This window comes from Pristis pectinata, chromosome 24 (assembly GCF_009764475.1).
Source record: "Pristis pectinata isolate sPriPec2 chromosome 24, sPriPec2.1.pri, whole genome shotgun sequence".
Lineage (NCBI taxonomy): Eukaryota > Metazoa > Chordata > Chondrichthyes > Rhinopristiformes > Pristidae > Pristis > Pristis pectinata.
The window spans coordinates 11,797,604-11,825,245 of NC_067428.1; the positions used below are offsets into that span (position 1 = coordinate 11,797,604).

Consider the following 27,642-nt stretch of genomic DNA (forward strand, 5'->3'; position numbering starts at 1 on the left):
GAAAATGTGCATTAAGTAACACTTTTTCCACTTCTCATGCTGTGCATTATTGAGCAAACAGTAGTTTTTCTTCTTTAGGTAGGCTAACCAATGAAGCAGGCACCACTGCCAAGTCTGATCCCGTCATCGTCTCAAGCGGCAGTCAGTATTTGGCAATCAGGAATAGGGCCCTGATTAATCTTCCCTTCCCTAATCCTGAGATGAAGTCCCCACTCTATCCCAGCCAAGATCATTGTCTCAGTACTTGGGATAAAAGACACTACCTCCCGCTGAGGGATGGATTTGATCTTGGGCTGGAACTCAACCTGATCATCGTTTTATTTTAACTGTAATTATACCATATTTAAAAATTATTTCACGGGTAACTAAATTTAATCTAATTCCTTAATCAAAGTGTAGTGGTTCACTTTGATCAAAGTGAATCACTTAATCAAAGTGAATAGCAATCACTATTGTGATTTTGTAAACTACTGGTCACAGAGGTAATCTCTACCATCCACTAATGGAGTTGTTAGCCATCTTGGGTTTTAAAAGGCTGAAGGTCACAGGAGCAAGTGAAGGGTGGGGAGGACGAGGCCCTGGGCAGATGTACCAGACTGAAGATGGTATTGTGAGCCTTATGGTGGATTCATGGAGAAGGAAGACTGAGTTGTATTTGGAGATTACAACACACAAGGATGTTCATAGAAAGAAGTCCTCTGGTAATACAGGTAAAAGGGGAGAACAGAAGGATTGTGTTAAAGAGAGACACTGGAGCCTGAAGATGAGATAAGGATTGTACACCAGAATATGTGCTTTTCCTTCAACTCTCTGGGTCTGAGAAATACGGTGGAAAATCCTCTTTTGAGGACAGTGTATATGAAAATCAAGGGAACTCTGTAATGGCTGACTGATCTGATGATGGTCATTCAGTGTGCTGCCACAGTTGAGATATCCCACCTGGGTTAAATCTATAAACCACAGAGAACAGTTGTACAGTAAGTGGAGAAAAGAGTGCACAATTTCACCCTCACTGCTATAAATATTAACACTCACACCATCACATTACATGACCCAAGACCTCAGTATGTGGGTGACACCAAAGGCGGTGTTACCTCTTTATTTATAATGGACCACTGTGGTGTAAATAAAATTAAAACCTCATGCCCCTAAATTTAAGCAGTCTAATTTTGTCACCGAGAGTGTAATGGAAACATTACTGGTGTCAGAGTGTAAGTATAGAGAAGTAATTTTGTGAAACCTCATTGAACAAAGTAACATAGAGGAAGTTTACGAATAGTGAAATTCCATTCAGCAAACTAAAGAAAAAGCAGGGTGTGTGGTGTTCTAGGATATGAAAAGGGAAGCTAAATTGTCTTCTAATGGACTTTTTCAAGCTGATGTAGTAAAACAAGGAAGGTCATGCATGGGAAAAATTTAGAAATATATTTCCTCTGTCCTTGCTAAATTTAGCAACAATGTCACTGGTTTTAATAACAACAGAAAATTCTGGGAACACTCAGTAGGTCAGGACATGTCTGTGGAAAGGGAAACAGACTGAACGTTTCAGGTCTGGGATCCTTCAGGTTCTAATGATGGGTTCCAGATCTGAGTTGTTAATGCTGTTTCTCTCTCCACAGATGCTGCCTGACCTGCTGAGTGTTTCAATCATAGCCTGTTTTTATTTCAAAATTTTGCCTTTACAGGTTTCCTTGTTTCCTCAAGGGTTCAGCCCATTGTGAAGAAGACTATCCAAAGACAAAAAACTGGTGAAGGGATATTTACAGCTATGGCAGCCTGAAATATGAACTCACATCAAGGCTTGTTTCCCGCTGTAGAAACAGCCTCAACTTTACTTTCTAATTCCCCCTTTACCCTCACAGACCTGAAAATCAGTCTCGGAGTAAATTGGGATGCTGAGCCAAATCAGCTTTCATAAGAGAAAAAATAAGGAATGAGAGGAAAGGAATAGAATGAAAAATGGTACTTTCAGTATCTCAGGTCACTGTAAGTTTCAAAATCATCCAGCAGTGAGGAAAGTCTACCACCAGGGTCAACACAGTGTTCTCAGAATCATTAAAGAGTGACTACATGATGTAGAGGTTAGTTGTGAATATTGGGACATAGGAATAGAAGTCGTCCATTCATTCCTTTCATTCGATTACATTAAGGCTTCTTTTTCTCTTAAATTTGTCTGTCTACCTTAATTCCGTTACTGTTAATATTGTCCTCAAACAAAAATATAGCAAACACGTTTAATGTTGCAGAATGTCCCAAGGATATTCACAGGCACATTAAACAAAATCTGTCACTGAGCGTCCAAAAGAGACATCAGAGCAGCAGAATCGTGGTTTAAAAAGTATTGTAGAGGAGTTGGGTTGAGGGGGAAGTTTGTAGGTTCTGTGGGAAGGGACGTACAGAAGATAGAGAGGTTTAGGAAGAGACTTCCAGAGTTTAGGGTGTAGACAGTTGAGGTCATGGCAGTCAAAAGTGGAATATCTCAGCAGACTGCAGCAGTGGTGTATGTTTGAAAGATATGGAGAGGCAAAGCCATGCAAGTATTTGGAAAAAATGGATGCAGAGGACATTGTGATAGAGAATATGGGCTGTGGAATTCTGGATGACCTTGGGTTTACAGAGAGCAGTTTAAAAGGGGATGGCTTGGAGTGCATTGAAATAATTGCCTGGAAGTAACAAAGGCTTGGGTGAGGGCTCCACATCAAGCCAGGAAGGTCATTGTGATAGTGTTAGATCGTTAACTCAAAGATAAGTGAAAGTGGCACTTGCAGAAAGCATGATCTGACAGCATAAGCCTATGATACAATGAAAAGATTTGACCCCTATAATTTTCACATTTGATTAAACTTTATGTGGGTTAGCCACAAGTGCCAGCTTGCTCAAAGTGCAGAAGTGTGCAGAAATAGTTACTCATGACATTAAGTGTTGACTGCAGAATGTGTTGCCCTTGCATATACATATTACAGAAACATATTTGTACATCACACCCCAGGTAGCTTGAGGTAGCTTGTTTAAAATAGATATTATTAGATTACAATATTGCTTAAATAGAAAACACATTTACATGTGTTATTAGGGTGGGACAAAGGTAAAAAAGATCCTCACTTTTCAGCACTGATCATTATCCACTAATCTCTGCTGTACGCTGTGCTATTGATTCCAGGATGAGGACAGCACTGGGGCTGCTAATGTTGAATATTCCACTGAAGCCTGATGCACAAGATCATATCATGTCCAAGAGAGAGATTCCTGTCCTGCCAGAGCTTTATGAATTAACCTTTCCCTTCATCTATTTTGGAGGTTGATTAACATCCATGCTATGCCTTTGGATAGTTAAAGACTGATTCTAAAAACATGAGCTGGCAAATTAACTTTCCAAGGCTGCTGGAGAAAATGGACACGGCTCCCCACTGAAGCTCAGGATTCAATTCATAGGAATCTCATGGAAATTCTCCCAATTGTGCAGAAATCCTGAAAAGGTGACATTGATTCCATGTATTCACATCCATGGATTTTCATGGACGTGGTGGGAAACAGTCTAAAGAACCTTCAAAGAAATGAAGGTTGCAGGTCTTTCCTTGTGATTGAGTTACAGGAACCAAACTGCATTCTCTCCATCAAGGCTCAGAGAGGCAGTGCTCTGTGTTACTCCTGTAAACAAATGTAGGGCAGGTTGTACAAGGGGGTAAATGGGTTGGTGTTAAGGTATGTTGTACACCAGGATGTTGCAGAAGGGCCGGAATGATGTTATTTCTGTACTTTGAGTCTGCTGACTAATATTGAATGCATAAACAAGCGTGCACCAATTTCTGCAGCTTTCAAAGAGCAAAATAATTGACAGTAGATGTTCAGGACATTGGCTCTAATGTTCTTCATGCATGTTGCAATGCTGGTTCCTGGCACAGTTCCAAGATTCACTGGGTGGTCCTATTCCATGTGACTGCTCTTCCATACTTGACAAATATCCCACCATGAAGTGAAGGATGAAAAGGTTTAACCTATTATTTCTTGTGCATTTTATTCTATTTAGCATTATATGAAAGATGCATGTGGGCTCATCACTCGGTTAACAAAACCCAAACTTAAGGAGGGCACAAAGTCAGCTGCGGAGGAATTCTCAAAAGGTAATAACAAGCTGCTATAAATACTGTGCATGAGTCAGTCGCATTTATAGAACTGAAGATAAGATAAGATTCTTTATTAGTTACACGTACATCGAAAAACACAGTGAAATGCATCTTTGCATAGAATGTTCTGGGGGCAGCCCGCAAGTATCGCCAGGCTTCCGGCGCCAACATAGCATGCCCACAACTTCCTAACCCGTACGTCTTTGGAATGTGGGAGGAAACTGGACCACCCGGAGGAAACCCACACAGACACGGGGAGAATGTACAAACACCTTACAGACAGCAGCGGGAATTGAACCCGGGTCGTCAGCACCGTAATAGTGTTACGCTAACTGCTACACTACCGTGCTACACCTTTGCTTCTCAGAAGGCTACAGAATGATCGGAGCCATATCAGGAGGCTGGAGGCTGTGGATATTGATTAAAGGTTTAGGAATTGCAATTCTAACACCAGGGGAGAATTTTTTTCTGTCTTTAGATAAAGCAACTTGAGCGAGAAAGAGAAAATACAAATCCATCTCAGCTTACGTTATTGACCAATTGTGACCTGCAAGGTTTGAACTCAAGTTCTTTAATTAAAGCAGAAAGTTTATTGAGTATCACAGGAATAAACAGTCAACATTCAACAAAGGCAGTAAGTACACAGCGAGACTTGGCTCCAAAGGTTCCTTTCTCCATCCCACCCCCCACAGTCCCCTGGGGTACAGTCCTCTGTTTTCCTTCTCTAGACATACCAATGATATTGTGTAGCTCTAATCCTTTATGCCCCTTCTCATGTTCATGCTTCATCAGATATAGTCACGGATCACCCTGTACTATGGTCATCCTTTGCTCACTCATGGCCTCCCTGTGGCTCAGCATGTAGGCCCTTTCCCATCGGTTGAGTGTGCTATCTCTGGAGGAGTTTGAAGTTCACACTCCCTCAAATACAACTTTCTTCTCAGTAAATTGGTCGTTTCCCAGCTGTTCCCTCTGACTTTCTGTTCTTGTAAATTCATACAGACACACCCTGCACAGAACAACACAGCTATTAGCAATCTTTCAAACTAGCACAACCATACATAGGCCTTCTCGGTGAAGCTTTCAAATCATGCTTTATGGGTTTGCATCTTAACAAAACAAGTGATACCTCAAAGGTACCGATTCCCGATTAACATTGAACATGTTTCAATCTAACAGATTACTCCCTCCTGCAGCATTATTTAAGATATCTTTATTAGCCCCATGTACGTCGAAACGCACAGTGAAATGCATCTTTTGCGTAGAGTGTTCTGGGGGCAGCCCGCAAATGTCGCCACAACTTCCTAACCCGTACGTCTTTGGAATGTGGGAGGAAACCGGAGCACTCGGAGGAAACCCACGCAGACGCAGGGAGAACGTACAAACTCCTTACAGACAGTGGCCGGACTTGAACCCGGGTCGCTAACACTGTAAAGTGTTATGCTAACTGCTACACTACCACACCTGCCTTACTTGGTTACCCTACTTCAACCGGAGGAATTCTTCACCACCCCACCCACTCTCACCCATCCCCACTCCTTCAGCAGGATATCGCTCCCTTAACTGTTGGTTGTTCCTTACCGGACCGTCCCCTTCCACCCTTCCAGCTGTGGGTGACTTCCAGTCTCTTCTCGTCTCTTGTTCAATCATTTTCTTCCTCTTTTCATTTCTCCTCTGCCTTTCCTACTGCTTCCCTTCTACCCCAGGTCAGAAGAGTCCTTTTCACTTCTACTCTACCTTTTTTTGAAATTACATTGCTGCAACATTATTTTTAAAGAAGAAATTTCTCTTCTAAGGGCATGCACTTTTGACATTTTTTGTTTCATTTTTAGTGGGTGGGGGTTGCTGGCAAGTCCAATATTTGATGCCCATTCGTAATAGGCCAAGAGAAGGCAGTGTGAGCTAGACTTCAACTGCTGCAGTCCTTGTAATGAATGAATTCCCCTGGAGTTGTAGGGTACAAATTTCCAGTGGGTTGACCCAGCAGTAATGAACGAACAACAACATATTCCCAGATTAGAGTCATGTGTGACTTGGAGGAGAACATGCAGGCTCCGACATTTCGGGTGCCTGCTGCCCTTGTCTTTCCAGGCAGTGGGGGTTGTGGGTTTGGGATGTACTGTTGAAGAAGCTTTGGTGAGTTGCTGCAGTGAACTATGTAGATGGTACACTCTATCTCTTGATGAAGACTCTGAGGCTTTGCCTGTGGTTAGTTACGGTCCTATGCACGATGGCTGCAACACTTGACTGTCTTGCATTCAGTTTCTGGGCACGACGAGAGCTAAATCACTTCCACTGAAATAACTGATGAGCATTCACACATTTGTTCTGCGATTCACGCCTGCCACAGTTAGGCAAGGGTGTTGGCATGATGCTAACACTGGAGGTATGCAAAATAGGATAACATAATGACAATTAGCTTCAACAGTGATTTAAAATCAAACTGTTAAATTGGAGCTCGATGCTTCAGCTAATGATCACCTTATACAGCCGAACAAACACCAAGCATGAGGAGGAACCCTTTCCCTTCCACCCCTACAACCACCAGTGCTATTTATAGGGACCATTAACTATTTGTAGGTTATGCTGATATTTCTCTACTTTCTGTGCCTTCAGTCTGGTGCTTTATAGAGAAGTCCACAGAGAATGAATTATGTAGCAGGTGTTGAACAAAACAACTGCTTAAGTAGCTCCTGTAGTCTTTGTTCCCTCTTCCAGTGGTGGATTGTGGCTACAGTATGTTTTGTTGATCAAGAGCATTGTGGCAACTTGCCAAGTCCCTTCGGCAGCTTTGCCCAGAAGCACAAAGGCAGCAGAGGCAAGGGGAACGTTACCTTCTAGATCCCTTCCAGGTCACAAGCCATTGTGACTGAGAAACTTACACATGCTCCTTCAGTGGATCACAGTCTTGGGACTCCACAGCTTGTAGAGCAGTGCATGTACCTCCACTGCCTCAGCTGCAGTGTTCAGGAAGGTAGCCCTTCTCAATGGCAGGTTGAGATAGCTATTAGTTGGTATTGGTCATCTCAGTAAAGCCTCCAGTGAGAGAGTAAAAAAAATCACAAACATGTGAGAGTTTGTTCCATATGTTGCTTTATTGGGTACATTTTCCCTTCTCTTGACTCTATCCCTTGTTTGTTTCAGCTGGCTGGCTACTCAATAAGGAGCAACTTATAATAGGAGATCAGATAGGAGAAGGGGAATTTGGAGGTGAGTGTTAAATGAATTAACTCCTATTCTTTCAATAGTTTGTTTGTGGATGGGTTTTGTAACACTCTGTCTGAACTCCTTCTGAGGCAGTCTCTCAGGATTGAGGACGGCTTACCGCCACTCAGGTCTTCTGAGTTCTAAAGTGGCTGATAAGGCTAATGTGGGGACCGCAGAGTCTTCCACAGAGGGGGCAGGAGGTGGCTGATGGAGTGGGCGGATGGTCAGTTTGTGAGGTGGTGAGCTCCTTCTGCTACTTACACAGGACCTCTGTGTAGTCCTGATGCATGGCCCTGAGATTCCCAGTTTTGTCCCAAGTAATCCTCCTCTTTGAACGGTAATGGGTCATGTTGCATTTCTTAAAGGAGACTTTTGAGAACCTCCTTGAATCTTTTCCTCTTTCCACCTGGTAAACTCTTCCCCTGAAGGTCTCTGCAGTAGATTGTCTGTCTTGAGGCACGCGAATAATATGAGGTGGCCTACGTAGCTGACTGGGTGTAACTAGGCCTCAATACAAGGAATGTTGGCCTGGAAGAGGACACTGACATTGGTTCACTTGTCCTTCCAGCGAAGTTGGCTGGGAGCAGCACCAGCCACTACACCTGGGCTTTTCTGAACCTTACTAACACCTTGACTACATCCATCGAGAGGGACTGTGCAACACACTTCTCATATTTGGCTGTTCAGACAATTATTTCCATCTTTGTTCCACAATATTAACCAACAAGGTATCAACAACAGAACCAATCTCAGCAAAGACTACATCATTGCCACAACAATTTTCTCAATCTTTTCTCTCTGTAATGTTCCACGTCACCTCCAACGAACTCACTGCGGGAGCGGAGCTAATCTTGAGCACTGATGGAAAACTACTCCATCTGCACTACCCAATCAAACACTCCATGAAAGTTATAACCTGGTTAAGGCACAGAATAAAGCTCACTCTAAGCTATCCCATCACATACTCCCAAATAAGGTGAGACAAATTATACACATAGTAAAGCCTCCCTATCTGCTTAAACAAACCTAATTCATTTTAAATGTGGCAGGCTCCCTGTCCCACCCCCGGGATATTGATTGGACAAAATATACCATCATCAGCAACAGCTTCTACTCCCAGTCACACCTCTGTATCCACCCAAGTTCCCTCCCAGTCCTGATGCAGGGTCTCATCCCGAAACATCAACATACACCTTTTGACTCCAAAGATGCTGCTTGACCCACTGAATTCTTCAAGCATTCTGTTTTTTCTTCCAAAGGATCCATCCTTGGGGTCGCTCCTCTTCCCCACTACATGCATGTGATTGGCAGCATTACGACACATGGCTCTATATCTGCACCATTGTCTTGTCCCTTCTGATGTCTCCATTAGAATCCTTGTCCAATATTCACCTTTCGAAGAGTCTTAAATTTGTCTGTCTTAATATCAGGAAGATCAAAGTCATCATCCTGCCACAAGCTCCTTCATTCTCCTTGATTATTATGTCGTTTTGAACTAGATTGCTCACAGCTTGAACAACTCATTCAACCATGTGCTCAGTGTCTGACCTTGTGACCCTGTGGTTTCATTATTACCACTGCCCCACAGCTCTGAAACAAATGCTAGAAAGACACTGTGGCTGGTGTCATACACTCCGCCTTCCACTGTCTTCAGTTTATTCACAACTTCACTACTGTATTTTCCTCTTCACCAAGTTTTCCCATCCCACTTCACCTCCTCTACCTGCCCTGGCTCCCAGCACAGTAATTCCTCAAAATAGAACTTTGATCTTTGTCTTTAAATCCATCCCTCAATAACTTGAGACAGTGAGAGCCAGCCAAATCCATTGGCACTTGGCTTGCTCTCACTCTCTCAAATTATTTCTCTAAACTTCTCAACCCGTCCATCTCTCTCCTCCTTTAAGGAACTTTATTATCCTTTACATTGACCAATCATTTAGTATTCTGGGTCCTGATATAGGGTCCTAGTATTTGGGGTCCTGATGAAGGGCTTCGGCCTGAAACGTCGACTGTTTATTTCCCTCCATGGATGCTGACCTGCTGAGTTCCTTCAGCACTTTTTGTGCATTGCTCCAGATTCCAGCATCTGCAGAATCTCTTGTGGCTTCTTTGTAGTATTCATGTAGTATTCTTTCCTAGTTTCTCTACTTCAACTTTCTCAGCATCTGCTTTTCAGAAGGACTCTATAGGCGGCTCTGGATATTCTTCTGTATGAGTCATCATACAAATACAAATGCACTACAGTTTGCATTGGCTGACAACCTGACCTGTTCACAAAAAGCTGCCTTCATTTACTTCCCTTGAGAATAATTGAGTCAAATTTCTGAAACTATTCCCCAACATGACCACAGAGTATTTCAGAGGAGCACAGTCTAAACTGCACTTTGTATTCTTGTAGCTGTGTTTCAAGCAGAATACATCGGGGAGAAAGTGGCTGTAAAGAACATCAAGTGCGATGTCATGGCTCAATCCTTCTTGGAGGAAACTTCTGTCATGACGTAAGTGTGGTTTTCAGTTCTTCCATCCTTCCCTTCCTGCAAATGCTGACTTCTGCTGTGTTACAGTTCTTTCTCAATCACCATCTCATCCATTGCAGGTTTCAGTGGTGGGTAATATTCAGGGGTCAGAGCCCTGACTGAGAATTGCCACCCTTTGCTATGTCAGGGATGTAATGCCAATTATTTCAATTAAGCCAACACCCTGAGTGAGATCACCGTGGCCCAGTGACCCCGTGTCACTGGGTGATGCAATGACTAACCATCACTGGACTCAGAGTACATTTTTTTCCTAATGTTTTAACAAGTTGTATTTTAAAGAGAAAAAGAATAAGTGTTTTTTTTCCTTAAGGTTATGAACCAAAATCCTTCATCAGGGATCCTGAGATGGGAGGCCTCAATTTCTACACTTTACCAAAATTCATGTTGTGCCAACTGACTCAGAAAAAGGCATCTTTTTTTTTTCAAATATGGGTGGCGATATTTTTAAATATTGAGTGCTGGTCGAGGGAGTGAGGTGGCTCTGGTTGGATGTTGAATCAGGTTGAATGGGAATGGGTGCACTTCAGTGACTGTGTGTCCGGTTCAACAAGTGTGACCACAGTTTAGCACAGTGGCACAGCAGGGAGACTTGCTGCATCACATCTCCAGCAACCCAAGGTCGATCTCTGGTCCTGTCTGTGTGGATTTTCACATTCTCCTTGTAACCCCATGGGTTTCCTCTGGGTGCTCCATTTCCTCCCACATCCCAGAGACGTCCCAGAGATAATCCGAGAATCAGCAAGATTTCAAGTGGAACTTTTTTTGTGGGAGATTAAATGGACAGGTCTGTGAAGGGTTGAATTGCTGATGGGCTGTTGAAGGAGATTAAAATGGATTAGCGAGACAGGCAAGGTGAGGAACATCATGGATGGACCTTTCACAGCCCCTGTTCTCCTCGGTTCATCTCCGCAGGACTCCAACAGCACAATAGCTTCCTAAAGAAAGATCTGCCGTTTTGCATCGCCTCTCTGAAGCATCTTAAATCTTTTTGCAACCAATGGAATGTGATGTAAAATATTTTGTGTGGCAAAGTCCCAGAAACTGTGATGCCTGAGGGGTGAGCTTTGCTAGAACACTGGGAGAACTCCCTGATCTTCAGATAGTCCCCTGGGACATCGAGTCAAGTCAGTAGATGGGGTCTTGGTGTAACAGCTCACCTCAAAAGAGTGTTCCTTTGAAAGTGCATCATTCCTTCAAACTAAACTGATGTGTCAGCATGGAATATATGCTTTGCTCTAGCTGTGGGGCTCTGCTTAGAAATAAGAAGAAAAAAATGAGGCAAATTTGCAGCAAGTTAATAAAGTGGTAGTGTAGTCCTGTTTTAATAATTTTTTTTTCATTTAAATGGAAAAAAATACAAAAGCATTGTAGATATGATGAAAATTTGAATTTCAATGTCTTGGATGGTAGTTGTGTGGTTTTCAGTTTTGGACTGTGGCCACTAGGTGGAGCAGTAGTCCCAATATTCACCCAAAGACCCACATGAATACCCCAGAATTAGGCCTTCTGTAGTCCCTCAGGATTGAGGAGGACTTGCTTCCACTCTCCTGTTGTGAATCCTGAGGCCAATGTGGGAACCAGAGTAGATGCCTGACATGACAGGTAGATTGGTTATTTATGAGGAGGTGCACTCCTTCCACGATTTATTCGGGGGCTCTCTGTGTTCCTAATGCGTAGATTCAAGATTTTCAATATGACCCAAATGCTCCTTCTCCACACTGAGTGGTCATGGGCCAGGAATCCCCAAGGATTAGTGGGGATGTTGCATATTTTCAAGGAAGCCTTGAGCACATCCTTGAAATTTTTCCTCTCTCCACCTGCTAATCTCATCCTGTAACAGAGCTGGGAATAGAGTGTTTGTTTCAGGAGTCTGGTGTCAGGCATATGAGCAACTGACTTAGTGTAACAGGGGCTCAATACTGGGAACGTTGGTCTGGAAGAGGTCATGGACATCCTCCTAGTGAATTTGGAGGAGTTTGCAGAGATGATGATGGTGGTGTCTTTCCAGTGTCTTGAGATGCTTGCTGCAGGTAGTCCAGGTCTTAGAAGTATGGGGTGTTGCACTTTCCCAATACCTTGGGAAGGGACCATTCGACACGGCATCATTATCACAGTTCAGTTCCTCTCCAGATGCCTTTCCCTGGCATGGAAAGCAACATGTCCATCTCAGCTGCTTCCTGCACAACCTGAAATAATCTGGGATGGAGAGCCCATCCCAACTCCATTGGATGCAAAGTGCTGTGGATTCTGGAGTTCTGGAATCAGAATAGAAAAGCTGGCTATACTTAACAGAGGTCAGGCGACAACTGTGGCGAGACAAACATAGATAGCAGAACTGGTCTCACAGCACAGACATATCTTGTTCCTATAGTGAACTTCCCTTATTTCCATCCCATTACAATACACTGTGGAAGTACCTCAGTATAGTAACTCTGTGACCACTTTGACCACGATGCACTACAATGAACTTTGTTTATTTTTTGGGGTTCTAATTGTGTTCTTTCTTGTACAATTCTTGTATAATTTATGTTTAATTTACATTTTTCTTCTGAATGTTCTGCCTCTAATTGTATGTGCCTGTAATATTACTGCAGGTAAGTTTTTCATTGCACCTGTGCATACACATACTGGTGCATATGACAATAAGCCTGACTTGACTAATGTTACATATTCACTCCCAACAGTCTGATATGAAATAGATGCAAGAGCTATCTGGAACATGAAGCTGTAGTGATTGAGGGGTAACAAGAACTATAAAACTGGCCGTGTTCCCCAGCTCTCTCCCAGCCTTTCTTTTATTTGTTCACATACTGCATGGAATTACTGAATAAAGTCAAGGAACAGAAACCTGGTGCTTTATTCTTTCTTCTCCCTGATACAAAGCATCTTGTCAGAGAACAAACAGACCCAGCAGTGGAAGATTTTACACTCCCATTTCACTCTCTTTTTAACAGTAAACTGCAGCACAAGAACCTGGTGAAATTATTGGGAGTTATTGTGGACAATGGGCTGTATATCGTGACTGAGTTCATGAGCAAGGTATGACCTCTTTACTTTATTCTCTTGTCTACTTCCCATTTTGTTCACCGTCAGCCAATACCTTGTGATGTAGAGACTGGGCCCTGTGTAATAGTGTACTTATTTTTCTACTATTGTCACACACTGTGACCTGGAATCTGTCACAGTGGCATATCCATTGAAACATCAGGAAGGGATTTACTACAGGAATATTAGCTCCAGATAATTAATGCAGTTGAGAGACTATTCTATGTAAATTTCCTCAAAGAATTTTGAAAAACCTTCATTCTGCATGTTTCTCTTCCACCACAAAGTGGTTTAAATGTTGCTTATTACTATAAAATATATTCTATTTTCTTCAAAGAAAATCGAGCCTTGACACATTATCCTTGGAATCGAAGACTCCATGTTTTCCAGTTCAACACCAACCAATAAATTGTCTTTAAAATTCACTGTTTTGTGTGGGACTTTCCCTGGACACTGAGCATATTACAAGGCCCAAAATAAACTTCTCATCGAGCTGCTCTGGATTATTGGCCCAGTACTGGATCCACTTTCAAGTAATCCAACTGGTTTCTTTCGTGGAGACTGCAGATGCTGGAACCTGGAGCAACGTGCAATCTGCTGGAGGACACAAAACATCAGCATGTGGCGACTCACCGTCTAGTCGGGCGAACCGACTCGGCAGTTGGGTCGCGCGGCGTCGGAGCGACGAGGCCCAAGATGGCGGCGGGCCTCGTCTTTCCGAGCAACGGGGAGAACCCGCACCCAGGAAAGTCCTGATGACGTAGGATTTACGTCATTGCTGGTTGTTTTGGGCGGGAACATTCTCCCTTAAAGGGCCCGCGCAAGGCGGGAAAATAAACCAGTTCTGTTTGGCAATCCTCCGAGTAGAGTCTTGTTTTATTCCGCGGTAGCAACTGCTACGTTGGTGACCCCGACGGTCCAAACGGCTTTTGGACCCGCGAAATGGACGACAGCGCAGCAGCCAACGCAGTGGCCCTCAAGCTGCCCACCTTTTGGACACTTCGGCCCAGCGTCTGGTTTGACCAGGCCGAAGCGCAATTCCACCTTCAGCAGATCACCTCCGACTCCACGAAGTACTACCATGTGGTTAGCTCTCTGGACCAGGAGACAGCCGCCCAGGTTGGAGACTTCATCCAGTCGCCTCCGGAGGAAGATAAGTACCCGGCTTTCAAAGACCTTTTGATCCGGACCTTCGGCCTCTCCCGTCGTGAGCGCGCCGCCCGCCTGCTTCATCTGGATGGCCTGGGGGACAGATCCCCATCCGCCCTAATGAATGAGATGCTGGCATTGGCCGAGGGACACAAGCCATGCCTGATGTTCGAACAGGCCTTCCTCGAACAGCTCCCCGATGACATCCACTTGTTGTTAGCTGACGCCGACTTCAGCAACCCCTGTGAGGTGGCCGCCCGGGGCAGATGTCCTGTGGAGGGCCAAGCGTGAGAGCGGTTCGTCCGTCAGTCAAATCACCAGGCCGCGAGCCCAACGCCCGCCTCGCCCGGCCCCAGCAACCAAGCAGCCACGCCCCAGGAACGCAGATGACGACACGGGTGACCAGCTGTGCTTCTACCATCAGAGGTGGGGTGCGGAGGCCCATCGATGCCGCCCACCCTGCAAGTTTCAGGGAAACGCCAGGGCCAGCCGCCGCTGATGGCTACGGCGGCTGGCCGCCGACAGAGCCTCCTCTTCGTTCAGGACAAGAAATCTGGACGGCGTTTCCTCGTTGATACTGGAGCGGAGGTCAGTATTTTGCCCCCGACAGGCTGCGACACTCGTGACAGGCCACCAGGTCCTCTACTCAATACCGCCAACGGTACAACGATACGGTCTTTCGGCACCCGTACGCTTCAATTACACTTTGGCGGCAGCCGTTTTTACCTGGACCTTTACCCTTGCCACCGTCGCCCGACCACTCCTAGGAGCCGATTTCCTTCGGGCCCACAACCTGTTAGTCGACCTGCGAAGGAAGTGGTTAGTCCACTCTAGCACTCTCCAGATCTATCCCTGGGAGAAATCAGCCCACCAGCCCCGCGCCTGGACTCCATTTCCCTTTCTGGCGATGATTTCGCCAAGCTCCTAGCCGAATTCCCATCGATTTTGGCACCTTCGTTTACAAATTCTAGGCCCACACACGGGGTACGACACCACATCATTACCACAGGGCCATCCCTTCATGCCCGAGCACGACGATTACCTCCAGACAAGCTCCGCTTGGCAAAGGAAGAGTTCCGTCACATGGAGGAGCTGGGGATTGTTCGCAGGTCAGACAGCCCCTGGGCCTCCCCCCTGCACATGGTCCCCAAAGCCACCGGAGGGTGGAGGCCCTGCGGCGACTACCGCAGGCTGAATGACGCCACCACCCCGGACCGCTATCCCATCCCTCACATCCAGGACTTTGCAGCGAACTTACACGGGGCCCGCATCTTTTCCAAAGTGGACCTCGTTAGGGGATACCACCAAATCCCGGTCCATCCGGATGACGTCCCCAAAACTGCGATTATCACCCCATTCGGCCTGTTCAAATTCCTTCGGATGCCGTTCGGCCTTAAGAACGCCGCGCAGACCTTCCAGCGGCTGATGGACGCGGTAGGCCGAGACCTGGACTTCGTGTTCATTTACTTGGACGACATACTGATCGCCAGCCGTAACCGCCAGGAACATCTTTCCCACCTCCGCCAGCTGTATTCCCGCCTCCGCGATTTCGGCCTCACGATCAACCCGTCCAAGTGCCAATTCGGACTTGACTCTATCGATTTCCTCGGCCACAAAATCACCAGCGACAGGGCAACACCCCTACCCGCCAAGGTGGATGCTATCCGCCATTTTGCCCGCCCCGACACAGTCAAAGGCCTACAGGAATTCCTTGGGATGGTCAACTTTTACCATCGTTTCATCCCTGCAGCAGCCCGTATCATGCGCCCTCTGTTCTCGCTGCTGGCTGGTAAGGGCAAGGACATCACCTGGACTGACGAGGCTGCGGCTGCTTTCGTTAAGGCCAAAGATGCCCTGGCAGACGCCACGATGCTGGTACACCCCAGGACTGACGTCCCGACTGCCCTCACGGTAGACGCGTCCAACACCGCGGTGGGTGGGGTACTGGAACAGCTACTCGAAGGCCGCTGGCAACCCTTGGCATTTTTCAGCAAGCACCTTAGACCGCCCGAACTGAAGTACGGCGCTTTTGATCGGGAACTTCTAGCGCTGTATCTGGCGGTCCGGCATTTCCGATACTTTCTAGAAGGCAGGCCTTTCACCGCTTTCACCGATCATAAGCCTCTGTCCTTTGCCTTCTCCAAAGTCTCCGATCCCTGGTCAGCTCGTCAGCAGAGACATTTATCCTACATTTCCGAGTTCACAACTGACATCCAACATGTCTCCGGAAAGGATAATGTCGTTGCTGATGCACTTTCCAGACCAACTATCCACAACCTATCCTTGGGTGTCGACTACACAGCCCTAGCTGACGCACAGCAAGCCGACGACGAACTGCCCAGCTACAGAACCGCAGTCTCGGGTCTGCAGCTCCGAGATCTCTTGGTTGGTCCAGGTCAGCAGACCCTACTTTGCGACGTTGCGACTGGTCAGCCCCGCCCTATAGTCCCTGCAGCCTGGCGGAGACGCGTTTTTGACTCGGTACATGGGTTGGCGCACCCGTCCATCAGATCTACTGTCCGACTGGTCGCCAGCAAGTTTGTCTGGCATGGCCTGCGCAAACAGGTCAGTGAGTGGGCCAGGACTTGTCCGCACTGCCAGACGTCAAAAATCCAGCGACACACCAAGGTCCCACCACAGCAGTTCGAGCCTACCCGTAGGAGGTTCGACCACATACACGTCGACCTCGTGGGCCCTCTGCTGGTTTCAAGAGGAGCCCGGTACCTCCTTACCATCGTGGACCGGTTCACGAGGTGGCCTGAGGCAACCCCCCTGACTGACATCACAACTGATTCCTGCGCCCGGGCGCTGCTCACAACTTGGGTCTCACGTTTTGGCGTTCCGGCGCACATCACTTCAGACAGAGGCACCCAATTCACTTCCAGTCTCTGGGCTGCATTAGCGAACCTGCTATGGACGCAGCTGCACACCACCACGGCCTACCGTCCTCAATCAAACGGGTTGGTGGAACGTTTTCACCGCCATCTGAAATCGGCCTTGATGGCCCGCCTGAAGGGTCCTAACTGGGTTGACGAGCTGCCTTGGGTCCTGCTCGGCATACGCACTGCCCCCAAAGAAGACCTCCGCACTTCGTCAGCTGAGCTTGTATACGGGGCGCCACTAGTTGTCACCGGGGATTTCATACCTGCCCTTCGGGACCAAGGGGAACAACCCCCAGCAGTCCTACAAAGACTGCGCAAGAAGCTTGGCGCCTTGGCCCCGATTCCCACTTCACGGCACGGTCAAGCCCCATCCTGCCAGCCCAAGGAACTACGGGACTGTAAGTTTGTTTTCGTTCGCAGGGGCACACCTCGGGTGCCATTGCAACGACCATATGAGGGACCGTTCCGAGTCATACGGAATAACGGATCCACTTTTATTTTGGACATTGGAGGCTGGGAACAGGTTTTCACGGCGGACCGCCTCAAACCGGCCCATTTGGATCTGCAACAGCCTGTCGAGGTTGCCACGCCGCGACGCAGAGGCCGCCCCCCTGAGCGGCAGCTGGCACAGCCCACGGACCTTGGGGACTGTATCGCCGGTTCTGGGGGGGGGTTGTGTGGCGACTCACCGTCTAGTCGGGCGAACCGGCTCGGCAGTCGGGTCGCGCGGCGTTGGAGCAACGAGGCCCAAGATGGCGGCAGGCCTCGTCTTTCCGAGCGACGGGAAGAACCCGCGCGCGGGAAAGTCCTGATGACGTAGGATTTACGTCATTGCCGGTTGTTTTGGGCGGGAACATTCTCCCTTAAAGGGCCTGCGCAAGGCGGGAAAATAAACCAGTTCTGTTTGGCAATCCTCCGAGTAGAGTCTTGTTTTATTCCGCGGTAGCAACCGCTACAAGCAAATCCTCCCCCCCCCCCGCCCCCCCCCCCCACACAGATGCTGTTGGGCCTGCTGAGTTCCTTCAGCAGGTTGTTTGTTGTTGACTTCCTGAATTAGTCCCATTTATCGTCGACTGCCCATTTCCCTCCACAGATGCTGCCTGATCCATTGAGTTCCTCCAGCACTTTGTGTGTTGCTCCAGATTCCAGCATCTGCAGTCTGCTGTGTCTCCATTAGTCCCACTTTTGTTACCTTTGAATTTCAAATTCCACAATTTTGTCAGTTTTTTGTCTGAAAATTACAAATCAGTTGATTTGCTAATCACCCCTTAAGTAGAAAAAAATCTAACTTTTTTTGGTGCTTATAACACAAGGCCCCAAGTCCACATCCAAGTCCTCTCGTTACCTTTTTGCCAAGTAGTGAGAATAACCTTTCACTGGTGATCCTCCTGGTTACAATGGTAAACAGAAAAGTTTTGACTTGTTTCACGACACACTTATCAGCAGTGACTAGATTCACAATCTTTGCCTCCAGCCTGCTGAGAGAACAGAGTCTCCTTAGTATATCAACTGCATCAGGTGGTATAAGGGTTCAGAAATGGCCAATTAAACCCTTATGTTGAAATGTAGCTCTTACCCACAGAAATGTTCTCTGCATTGCCAATCAGAATTATATAGATAGGAGCTTCATCCAGGCTCCGACCTAAACTTCAGTGTTAATATCCATGAAGTAAATGGTCCCTTAGATTATTCAATGATAAAAGTATTTGCATTTTTATCTCAGGTTTCATGCCCAAAGGTGCTTCACAACCAGTGGACCATTTTCAAAGTCAATGTTGTAATTCGAGGAAATGTGACCATCAATCTGCATACAGGAAGCTCCGAGGCGCAGTGAAATAAATGGCCAGTGGGAAAGTTTCACCATCTGTAAACATTCTTTTCTCTGCTTTTATCCAGGGTAACCTCGTAAACTATTTGAGAAGCAGAGGAAGATCGGTCATCAAAACGAAACAGCTGATCCAATTTGGGCTGTGAGTTCCAAACCCCCACTCTGTTCCACTTTCCTCATCCTTTGCCGTTTTCTCTCCTCTGCTGAGGCGCTGATTGAACTTAGGTCGTTCCATAAACATCAGCTCCCACTGGTCTCTCGTCTAAACAACCACGGAGCAGGCACAGAGTGAGCCAGGTGAAGGTCCTGCTCCATGTGGATTTGATTGGAGTCCAGTAGATTGGAAACACTAACACTGATGTTTCCAGTAGAACACAAGCCAATACAATGGAGTATCCCGGCTAATGATGAAATTACAAGGCCTGAAATAAGCTTATGAACCAGAGTGCAGATATGAAATGGTAACTCCCCAGCAAAGACATACAATGTGTGGGAATCACTGGCTGGGCCACTGCTGGCATTAAAGTATGCAGAGAAAGCTCAGTGTTGTTGGAAGGATGCAAGTCACATGAAAGGAGATTGTTAGAGATTTCTCTCAGATGATTTAAAGACAGGGTCAGTCATTTAAAACAGGTATACAGAAATTTCTTTTTACAAAGAGTGGTGAATCTCTGGAATTCTCTCGCCCAGAGTATTGTGGAGGTCAGATCACTGGAGATATTTAATGTGGAGGGAGATAAAACAAGGCGGTGGAGTTGAGGTCAGGGGTAAGTCAGGCATGATAGAATAGTGGGGCAGGTTTGAGGGGCCAGGTGGCTTCCTCCTGCTCCTAAATTCTTGTATTCTCGTGATTGTGCACTTCCTCCAGTGTCAATGACTTCGCAAGTACTTTACAGCCAATAAAATGAAGGGTGGTCACTGGGTAGGAAATGTGGCAGCTCATTTGCCAACAGCAAGGTTCCACGAATAGCAACGTTGCAATCACCAGATAACTGCGATGTTGTTGCATGATAAATATTTATCAGGATACTGTGGCGGGCCCCACTGCTCTTTAAAACAATGCCATGAGATCTTTTACATACACCTGAGGGAGCCCTGGTTTTTCTTTTCAGACAAAAGCAGCACCTCTGTTATCTAGTGAAATATTGAGGAAGAGCTGGACTGTTGGCCTAGGTTTCATGCCCAAGTCCCTGAAGTTGGACCAACTGAGCCACAGTTAAAATTTACTCATAGAGTCACGGAGTTACACAGCACGAAAACAGGCCCTTCAGCCCAACTTGTCCATTCCAACCAAGTTACCCACCTGAGCAAGTCCCATTTGTCTGCAGTTGCCACAGTCCAGACACTTGCCTTTACTTTAAGTGACCAATGATTATAACTATGTAGGTGGGAAATTGCGGTTCAGAAATAGACACTAGGTTTAAGCAGAACACTGGACAATTAGTGGATTCTTTAATGCTGACCTTAACTCCATAGGCCTTATTGGAAAAAAAATCTATGGCCTCATTACCTCAAAAATCTTCATTACCTCAGCAAAATGTGGCAACAATTTCTAAAGAGCATTCATTTCATCTGGGAATCTCCTGCAGATGGCCAGAACTGCAAGTGTGAAGGTGAAGGGTGTTAACACAGGAGACCATTGTCCTTGTTCTCCAGGATTGCTCGGAAAAGGTAGCTCACTGCAACCAGAGAAAAGGTCCTTTCCTGAGCAGTAATCTGAAACCGATGAGGTGAATAGGTTTCAACCTACTCACCAGACAGTTGACAAATGTTATCTTGTTAACTTTGCCTTCTCCTTGTTCTGGCTAATTAGCAATAATGATCAATTAATGATTGCTTTCATGCAACCCACTTTGGGAATTAGATCTGTTTTTTTTTGATAAATAAAGTTCCAGTTTCGATAAAGGTACAATTATTACATTGACATATTCCTGGTAGTTTGATCACCTGACTCCACACAAACACTGTTTGTCTCATCTTCAATATTTTTGGTAATTAATAAATGAAAGTAATAAAGGAAATTGAAAATATACGACTTCTAAACTACCTTAGTGGGTTTTGCCTGGATCGCACAAAGCAGCACCTGGGAGGTTAATCACAGAAAGTATCACCAGGAAAGAGGTAATTTGGCTCATCAAGTCTGTGCTGGCTCCACACAAGCAATCCAGCTGGTCCCATTCCTCTGTCCACTCCCCATAACATTGTTTATTTTTTCTTTTCAAGTATTGGTATTGGTTTATTATTGTCACTTGTACCAAGGTACAGTGAAAAACTTGTCTTACAAATCGATCGTACAGGTCAATTCATTACACAGTGCAGTTACATTGGGTTAGTACAGAGTGCATTGATGTAGTACAGGTAAAAACAATAACAGTACAGAGTAAAATGTCACAGCTACAGAGAAAGTGCGGTGCAATAAGGTGCAAGGTCACAACAAGGTAGATTGTGAAGTCATTGTATAAGGGGACAATTCAATAGTCTTATCACAGTGGGGTAGAAGCTGTCCTTAAGTCTGGTGGTCTTATTCAATTGTCTTTTTTGAACACAACAGCTGAATCGGCCTCCCCTGCTCCGCAGTGGACGGCACCAGAGGGACTGAAACATCACATAAAGGAACTTTAAAAAAGACTTCCCTCATATAATTTCTGTTCTTTTATCAACCTATTGCCTCTTGTTCACAACCTTTCAGTCAATGTGAACATCTTCTTTCTGTGTTGATCTTTCATGGTGTTAAATGCTTCCATCAGATTTCCTCAGCCTGCCCTGTTCCAAACAGAACACGTTTACCTCCAGTTTGTCCATGTAACTAAAGTCCCACATCCTGGGAATATTAGTTAATGTTTACTGCACCCCCTCCAAAGTCGTCATATCGTTCCTAAACTGTCGCGCCCAGAAGTGGTCACAATGCTCCAGCTGTGGGCAAACTGGTGCTTTGTAGAAGTTCATTGGGACTTCCTTACTCTTGTCTTCTGCCAAGGATCCTGTATGATTTTATAACCATTTTCTCAACCTGTCCTGCCACTTTCAACAATTCATGCACATATACCCCAGATCCTCTCTTTCATTACCCCTTTTAGAATTATGCCCTTAAGTTTATGTGGTCTCTTCTGACCAAAGTATAATACATGGCATTGCTATGTGCTCAATGCCACGTGTTACACATCCACCCTTCCCACCAGCCTGTATATATCCGCTTGAAGTCTTTTACACTCCCCTCTCACTTCCAAGTTCCACGTCATTCTGCAACCCCTGCTTCCTGATGACATTGTGGCAGCTCCAGGAGGTCAATGGTCAGTTTATGGAGGGTAAAGGGTCAGCTCAGGGAGATCTGTGGTCAGCCCATAGAACCCAAGGGTCAGTGCATGGAGATCAATGGTCACTCCACAGAGGCCAAAGGTCAGCCCGTGGAGGTCATGGTTCAGCCTATGGATGTCAGTGATCAACCTAAGGAGGTGGCTTTAAATGTTTTCTCTCCTGGCCCTGAGACAAGTTTCATTTTCTTGCCTCTCTTGGTGTCAAGAGGCAGGGATGTTCAATGAAGAATGGGTCAATGGGAGCATGCTAACTCTTCCTGTGGAAGTTTAGACAATCAGCAGCTGTGGGGTGAGCCCAGTGTTGATCTTGCCTCTTTCTTGACTCCCACATCCCAACCTTCAAACCTGTTCTAACAGGAGTGAATGGAAACAATATGATGCTGGAGGAACTCAGCAGGCCAGGCAGCATCCGTGGAGAAAAGCAGGCGGTCAACGTTTCGGGTCAGGACCCTTCTTCAGTACTGAAGATAGGAAAAGGGGAAACCCAATATATAGGAGGCAAAAGCAGAGCAGCGATAGGTGGACAAAAGAGGGGAGGTGGGGTGGGCACAAGGTGGTGCAGGTAAGAGATAGTGATAGGCAGGTGCGGGGGAGGAGGGGAGAGCAGATCCACCGGGGGATGGGTCAAAGGCCTAATGGCATGAATATTGAATTCTCCCTCTTTAAGTAATCCCCACACCCCTTCCCCACAAACCCCCCAAACATGCCTCTTCTTTTCTTCCCTTTCTAGCCTCTCTCTCTTTTTTTCTACCCCCCCCCCCCCACTATTTTTTTTCTCTCCTTAGCTTTGACCCATCCCCCGGTAGATCTGCACTCCCCTCCCCCGCACCTGCCTATCACTACCTCTTACCTGCATCTACCTATCACCACCTTGTGCCCACCCCGCCTCCCCTCTTTTGTCCACCTATCGCTGCTCTGTTTTTCCCTCCTATATATTGGGTTTCCCCTTTCCCTATCTTCAGTCCTGAAGAAGGGTCCTGACCTGAAACATCGACCGCCTGCTTTTCTCCACGGATGCTGCCCGGCCTGCTGAGTTCCTCCAGCGTCATCATGTTTTTCATCTAGATTTCAGCATCTGCAGTCTTTTATTTCTCTAGTTAATGGAAACGGTTCGGGAACAGAGATCTGGCTGATTTCACTACATCGTTCTCTCTCCAGGGTGAAGCTAACAGTAGAACTTACAACTTTGGCTAAAACTAACAAACAGAAATCCATGGGCCTTATCTTTTCTGGTTCAAAACCACATCAAACCATCCATTTAAATCAACAGAGTGGAGAGCAGAGTGTCAGGAAGTAGTTTCCACCTGTCCTGCGTGTCTCTACAAGATGTGACAGCCCTTCCCTCTGCCTTCAGTAACTGAAATGTGTGCTCTCTTCCCCACTTCCTCTCCATGGCCAGTGACGTATGTGAAGGAATGGAGTACCTGGAATCGAAAAAGCTCGTTCACCGAGATTTGGCAGCCCGGAACATTCTGATCTCAAACGAAAACATTGCCAAAGTGAGTGACTTCGGACTGGCCAAAGGGGTGTCCAGCACTCAGGACCAGGCAAAGCTGCCCGTGAAGTGGACGGCACCAGAGGCACTGAGACATCACGTAAGGACGGGAGAGCCGGTTCTCAGCTTGTGGGCTGGACAGTGGGTGGATGGAGCCTCCTCATTACACATGGTTCTAAGCAAGTCGAGACATCAGCCGTGACCTTGTCAGTGAAAGAATAGGTTCTTTCTTACACATTTCCACCCCCTCTTTACCCTGACCACCATCCAATAGCTTAATCCATGAAACCTTTCACACATAAGCCCAGCCAGCAAGTAATGGCAGATTACTGGGCTATCGGGGAGTACAGAAGGGAAATACTTGTGCACACGCACAGCCACTCGTGTACAGCGGAAACTATTCATACGTGTGCATCTCACACGCACACACGCACACACACACACACACACACACACACACCAACAAGCACACACCAACACACGCACACGCCTGCATGCTTGGCAAGATACAATGTCCATAGAAATCTGCACCCATCTTCAGGAAACAGCCAGAATAAACAGTCAGGCAACTCATCCTTGGTCCATACACATCACCAAGTTGCACCTTAGATCCAAGTAGTTAAGCACGTTGAGTGGCAAAATGAGACTCTCCAATAAACAGTGAGAAAATTCCTCCTAAAGCGTAGCACCTGGGGGATACAATAGTGACACTTAACCTTACAATCGTTACACCTCAGTCTTTTCAAACCTGCCAGAGTCCTTTCAACACCCTTCATCTAGGATTTCCTCTAAATTACAGTCAAGCATGAAATATTCTCACTCTTCCCTGTACCTCTCCTTTCTGAACTGCGCTCCATTCATCTATTGTGGGTGGACAGATTGGTCTGGGCCCACACAGAGCAAGTGGAGTAACAGCTGCCAGGGACCCTGGTAACTCTATCCCTTTCTCTGACTGAATAGCCCACTTAACCCCCACAGGGCTTCGTACTTAAATGGCAGCTTGTGGCCAATCGAATAGAGAGAGTGAATGAAGGGCCCACTGGCTTGTTTTCTACAAGAATATTACACTTGTAATCGTCAAGAGGAGAGGAATACCCATAATAAGTTTCCTGATTCCTTCAAACAGAAATTTTCCACCAAATCAGATGTCTGGAGTTATGGAATTCTTCTCTGGGAGCTGTTTTCATACGGTCGGGCACCTTACCCTAAACTGGTGAGATCTTCGTTTGTCTATAATATGGCACATTTAGTACCTGCACAGGATGCAGTTGTCTCTAAAATCACTGTTAAATCATTTGCTGCAGCCCACTAGAGGGCAAACAGCTGCCTGCGTTTTCTCCCAAAGTCCCTCTCCGCTTCTCAATCATTATACTTACGGCATCACACAGGATTTTCATTCAGTTGTAAAAGTTTAGTTATAAATCCTCATCAGCACCTGAAAGGGAAAGTGGGTGGCATTTCAGATGGACTTGCTGGTCGGATTGGAATTCTTCATGATTGGACGCAGACACTGAGCGTCAGTGAGAAGATAGTCTATTCAGTAGTGGATGACATAATCAAACCTGACCAGTTGCACTGAGCAGCATTGGGAATCCTGACCATTTACCAGCAGAGGAAGATGAAAGTGTTGATACTGTTAGAGAGACCGAGTATATGAGGGGTGAAATAAGGAACGGGTCAAGGGATGGGTTAGGGCCACGGATGAAATAGGAGCAGGACAGGGATAGTCAGGGTGGAAAGGAATGAGAATTTCAGGCATGTTTGATATCATGACATAGAGGGGGAAAGCAGAACAATAGGTTGAAATCAAAAGGATTGTAGACCTGAAACATTGACTGTTTCTCTTTCCACAGATGCTGCCTGACCTGCTGAGCTTTTCCAGCATTTTCTGTTTTAAAGGCACTGATTTTAACCTAACCCAACCAACAGGAATTGGGGAGGGGGTTCTGGTCAAACACTCAGTTTTGACCCTGACCACTTTACACTATGTTAAATTCAACAGCATATAATGTATGTGTTTATATTGGCATTTGCCCCAAACTTCCCAGGTGTGTTAAATCTGTACTGAAGCCCATTGGAAATTCTGGCTGGTCACTAAGTCTCATATATTTGGAGAAATTCGTTCTGTTTGCAGAGAGGCTATAAATCTGGTCTTCATAAAACCAAACTCTTCAGCACAAATCTGGACAGAGTGACCCCAGAGTTCACAGAGCAAGGATTCTTGATAGAGGGGGAGATGTAACAAGCAAATTATTGTTATATTAAAGTTCACTCCTTCTTGAACTCTTTATACTGGTTGAAACGATGGAATGGTGGTTCATGTGTCCTGCTTTGCTTTTATTTAAGGGACTAATCTCAAAATGGACTCATTTCAACTCTCAGACTTGTCACAATTACTGGTTTTATTTCAGATTTATAAACATTTACACTTTCTTTTTGATTTCCATCTTTACAAGTAGGTATAGAGAGTTGCTTATACAGAGAGTGGTTGATATCTGGAATTTGCTGCCAGAGGAGGTGATAGAATCAGATACAATCACTATGTTTAAGATGCACTTAGACAGACACTTAAATAGGCGCAGCATAGGAGGACATGGTCCTGATGTAGGCAAATGGGATTAGTGTAGATGGGCAGAAAGGTCAGCATGGACATGGAGGACCGAAGGGCCTGCCCCTGTGCTGTACAACCCTGTGACTCTAAGTAGGATCAGGCAGAAAAAAAATGTAACCAAATGCCAGAGTTTGTGCATAGCTCCCTTGTACCACCATCCCAGGCCCTGAATCATATGCCAAATAGATAGTGTTGTTGATGAACCCACTAATGAGTTAAAAAACAAGCCGAATGTGCTCGAGCTTCACTGCTTGTTTAATGCCTGCTCTCAGCTCAAGATGCCCTTGGCAGCACCGCTGCTATGGAATTAAAACTTCCTGCCTGTAATCCTTCATTATCCTCCCCCACCCGCAAACCCCCTCTCTTTATCCTCATGTGACACTTAATTACTTGCTAAATTGGAACCACTCCTTCCAGAATCACAACTAGAGGTTAACGTGTTATGCAGATGTGATCACTCTGGGGATCAGGAGGCTGTCCTGCCTGACAGTCACACCCAAGACTTTTATTTCTTGTCATTTTTAAAAGGAACTGTTCTCATTGGCTCTTCTCACCCATAATGTGCTGAATGCATTAATGTATAACATGCATTAATATATGAATATTCATAGAACATAGAACAGCATAGCACAATACAGGCCCTTCGGCCCACAATGTTGTGCCAACATTTAAACCTCGCCTAAGACTACCTAACCCCTTCCTCCCACATATCCCTCTCTTTTAAATTCCTCCATATGCTTATCTAGCAATCTCTTGAATTTGACCAATGTACCTGCCTCCACCACCGCCCCAGGCAGCGCATTCCATGCCCCAACCACTCTCTGGGTAAAAAACCTTCCTCTGATATCTCCCTTGAACTTCCCACCCATTACTTTAAAGCCATGCCCTCTTGTATTGAGCATTGGTGTCCTGAGAAAGATGCTCTGGTTGTCCACTCTATCTATTTCTCTTAATATTTTGTACACCTCTATCATGTCTCCTCTCATCCTCCTCCCCTCCAAAGAGTAAAGCCCTAGTTCCCTTAGTCTCTCCTCATAATGCATACTCTCTAAACCAGGCAGCATCCTGGTAAATCTCATCTGCACCCTTTCCAATGCTTCCACATCCTTCCTATAATGAGGCAACCAGAACTGGACACAGTACTCTAAGTGTGGTCTAACCAGAGTTTTGTAGAGCTGCAATATTAATGTATAACAGTTGTACTTAATGTATAACTGTTGCCTGGACTTGAGGGCCTGAGTTACAAGGAGAGGTTCTGTAGACTAGGACGTTATTCCCTGGAACGTAGGAGATAAGGGGTGACCTGATAGAGGTGTATAAGATCATGAGGGACATAGACAGGGTGAAAGCACATAGTCCTTTTCCCAGGAAGGAGGTGCTAAAAACAAGAGGGCATAGGTTTAAGATCAGAGGCAAGAGATTTAAAAGGGACATCAGAAGCAGTTTCTTC

At 45.9% G+C, this 27,642-nt stretch overlaps 1 protein-coding gene across 2 annotated transcripts in view; it reads left to right on the plus strand.

The window, feature by feature from the left end:
* Positions 1–27,642, plus strand: part of matk (megakaryocyte-associated tyrosine kinase) — a 75,428-nt gene that overhangs the window by 40,771 nt on the left and 7,015 nt on the right. Inside the window, exons 7-14 of one of the 2 annotated variants that reach the window (XM_052037544.1) lie at positions 4,028–4,121; positions 7,269–7,334; positions 9,730–9,829; positions 12,823–12,907; positions 18,841–18,914; positions 23,486–23,681; positions 24,708–24,794; positions 25,435–25,848. In XM_052037544.1, the coding sequence (XP_051893504.1) occupies positions 4,028–4,121; positions 7,269–7,334; positions 9,730–9,829; positions 12,823–12,907; positions 18,841–18,914; positions 23,486–23,681; positions 24,708–24,794; positions 25,435–25,590 (858 nt within the window). In that variant the 3' untranslated portion in view covers positions 25,591–25,848. Of the gene's footprint in view, positions 1–4,027; positions 4,122–7,268; positions 7,335–9,729; positions 9,830–12,822; positions 12,908–18,840; positions 18,915–23,485; positions 23,682–24,707; positions 24,795–25,434; positions 25,849–27,642 lie in introns of those variants that run through there. The other variant, XM_052037543.1, reaches the window with a different exon arrangement.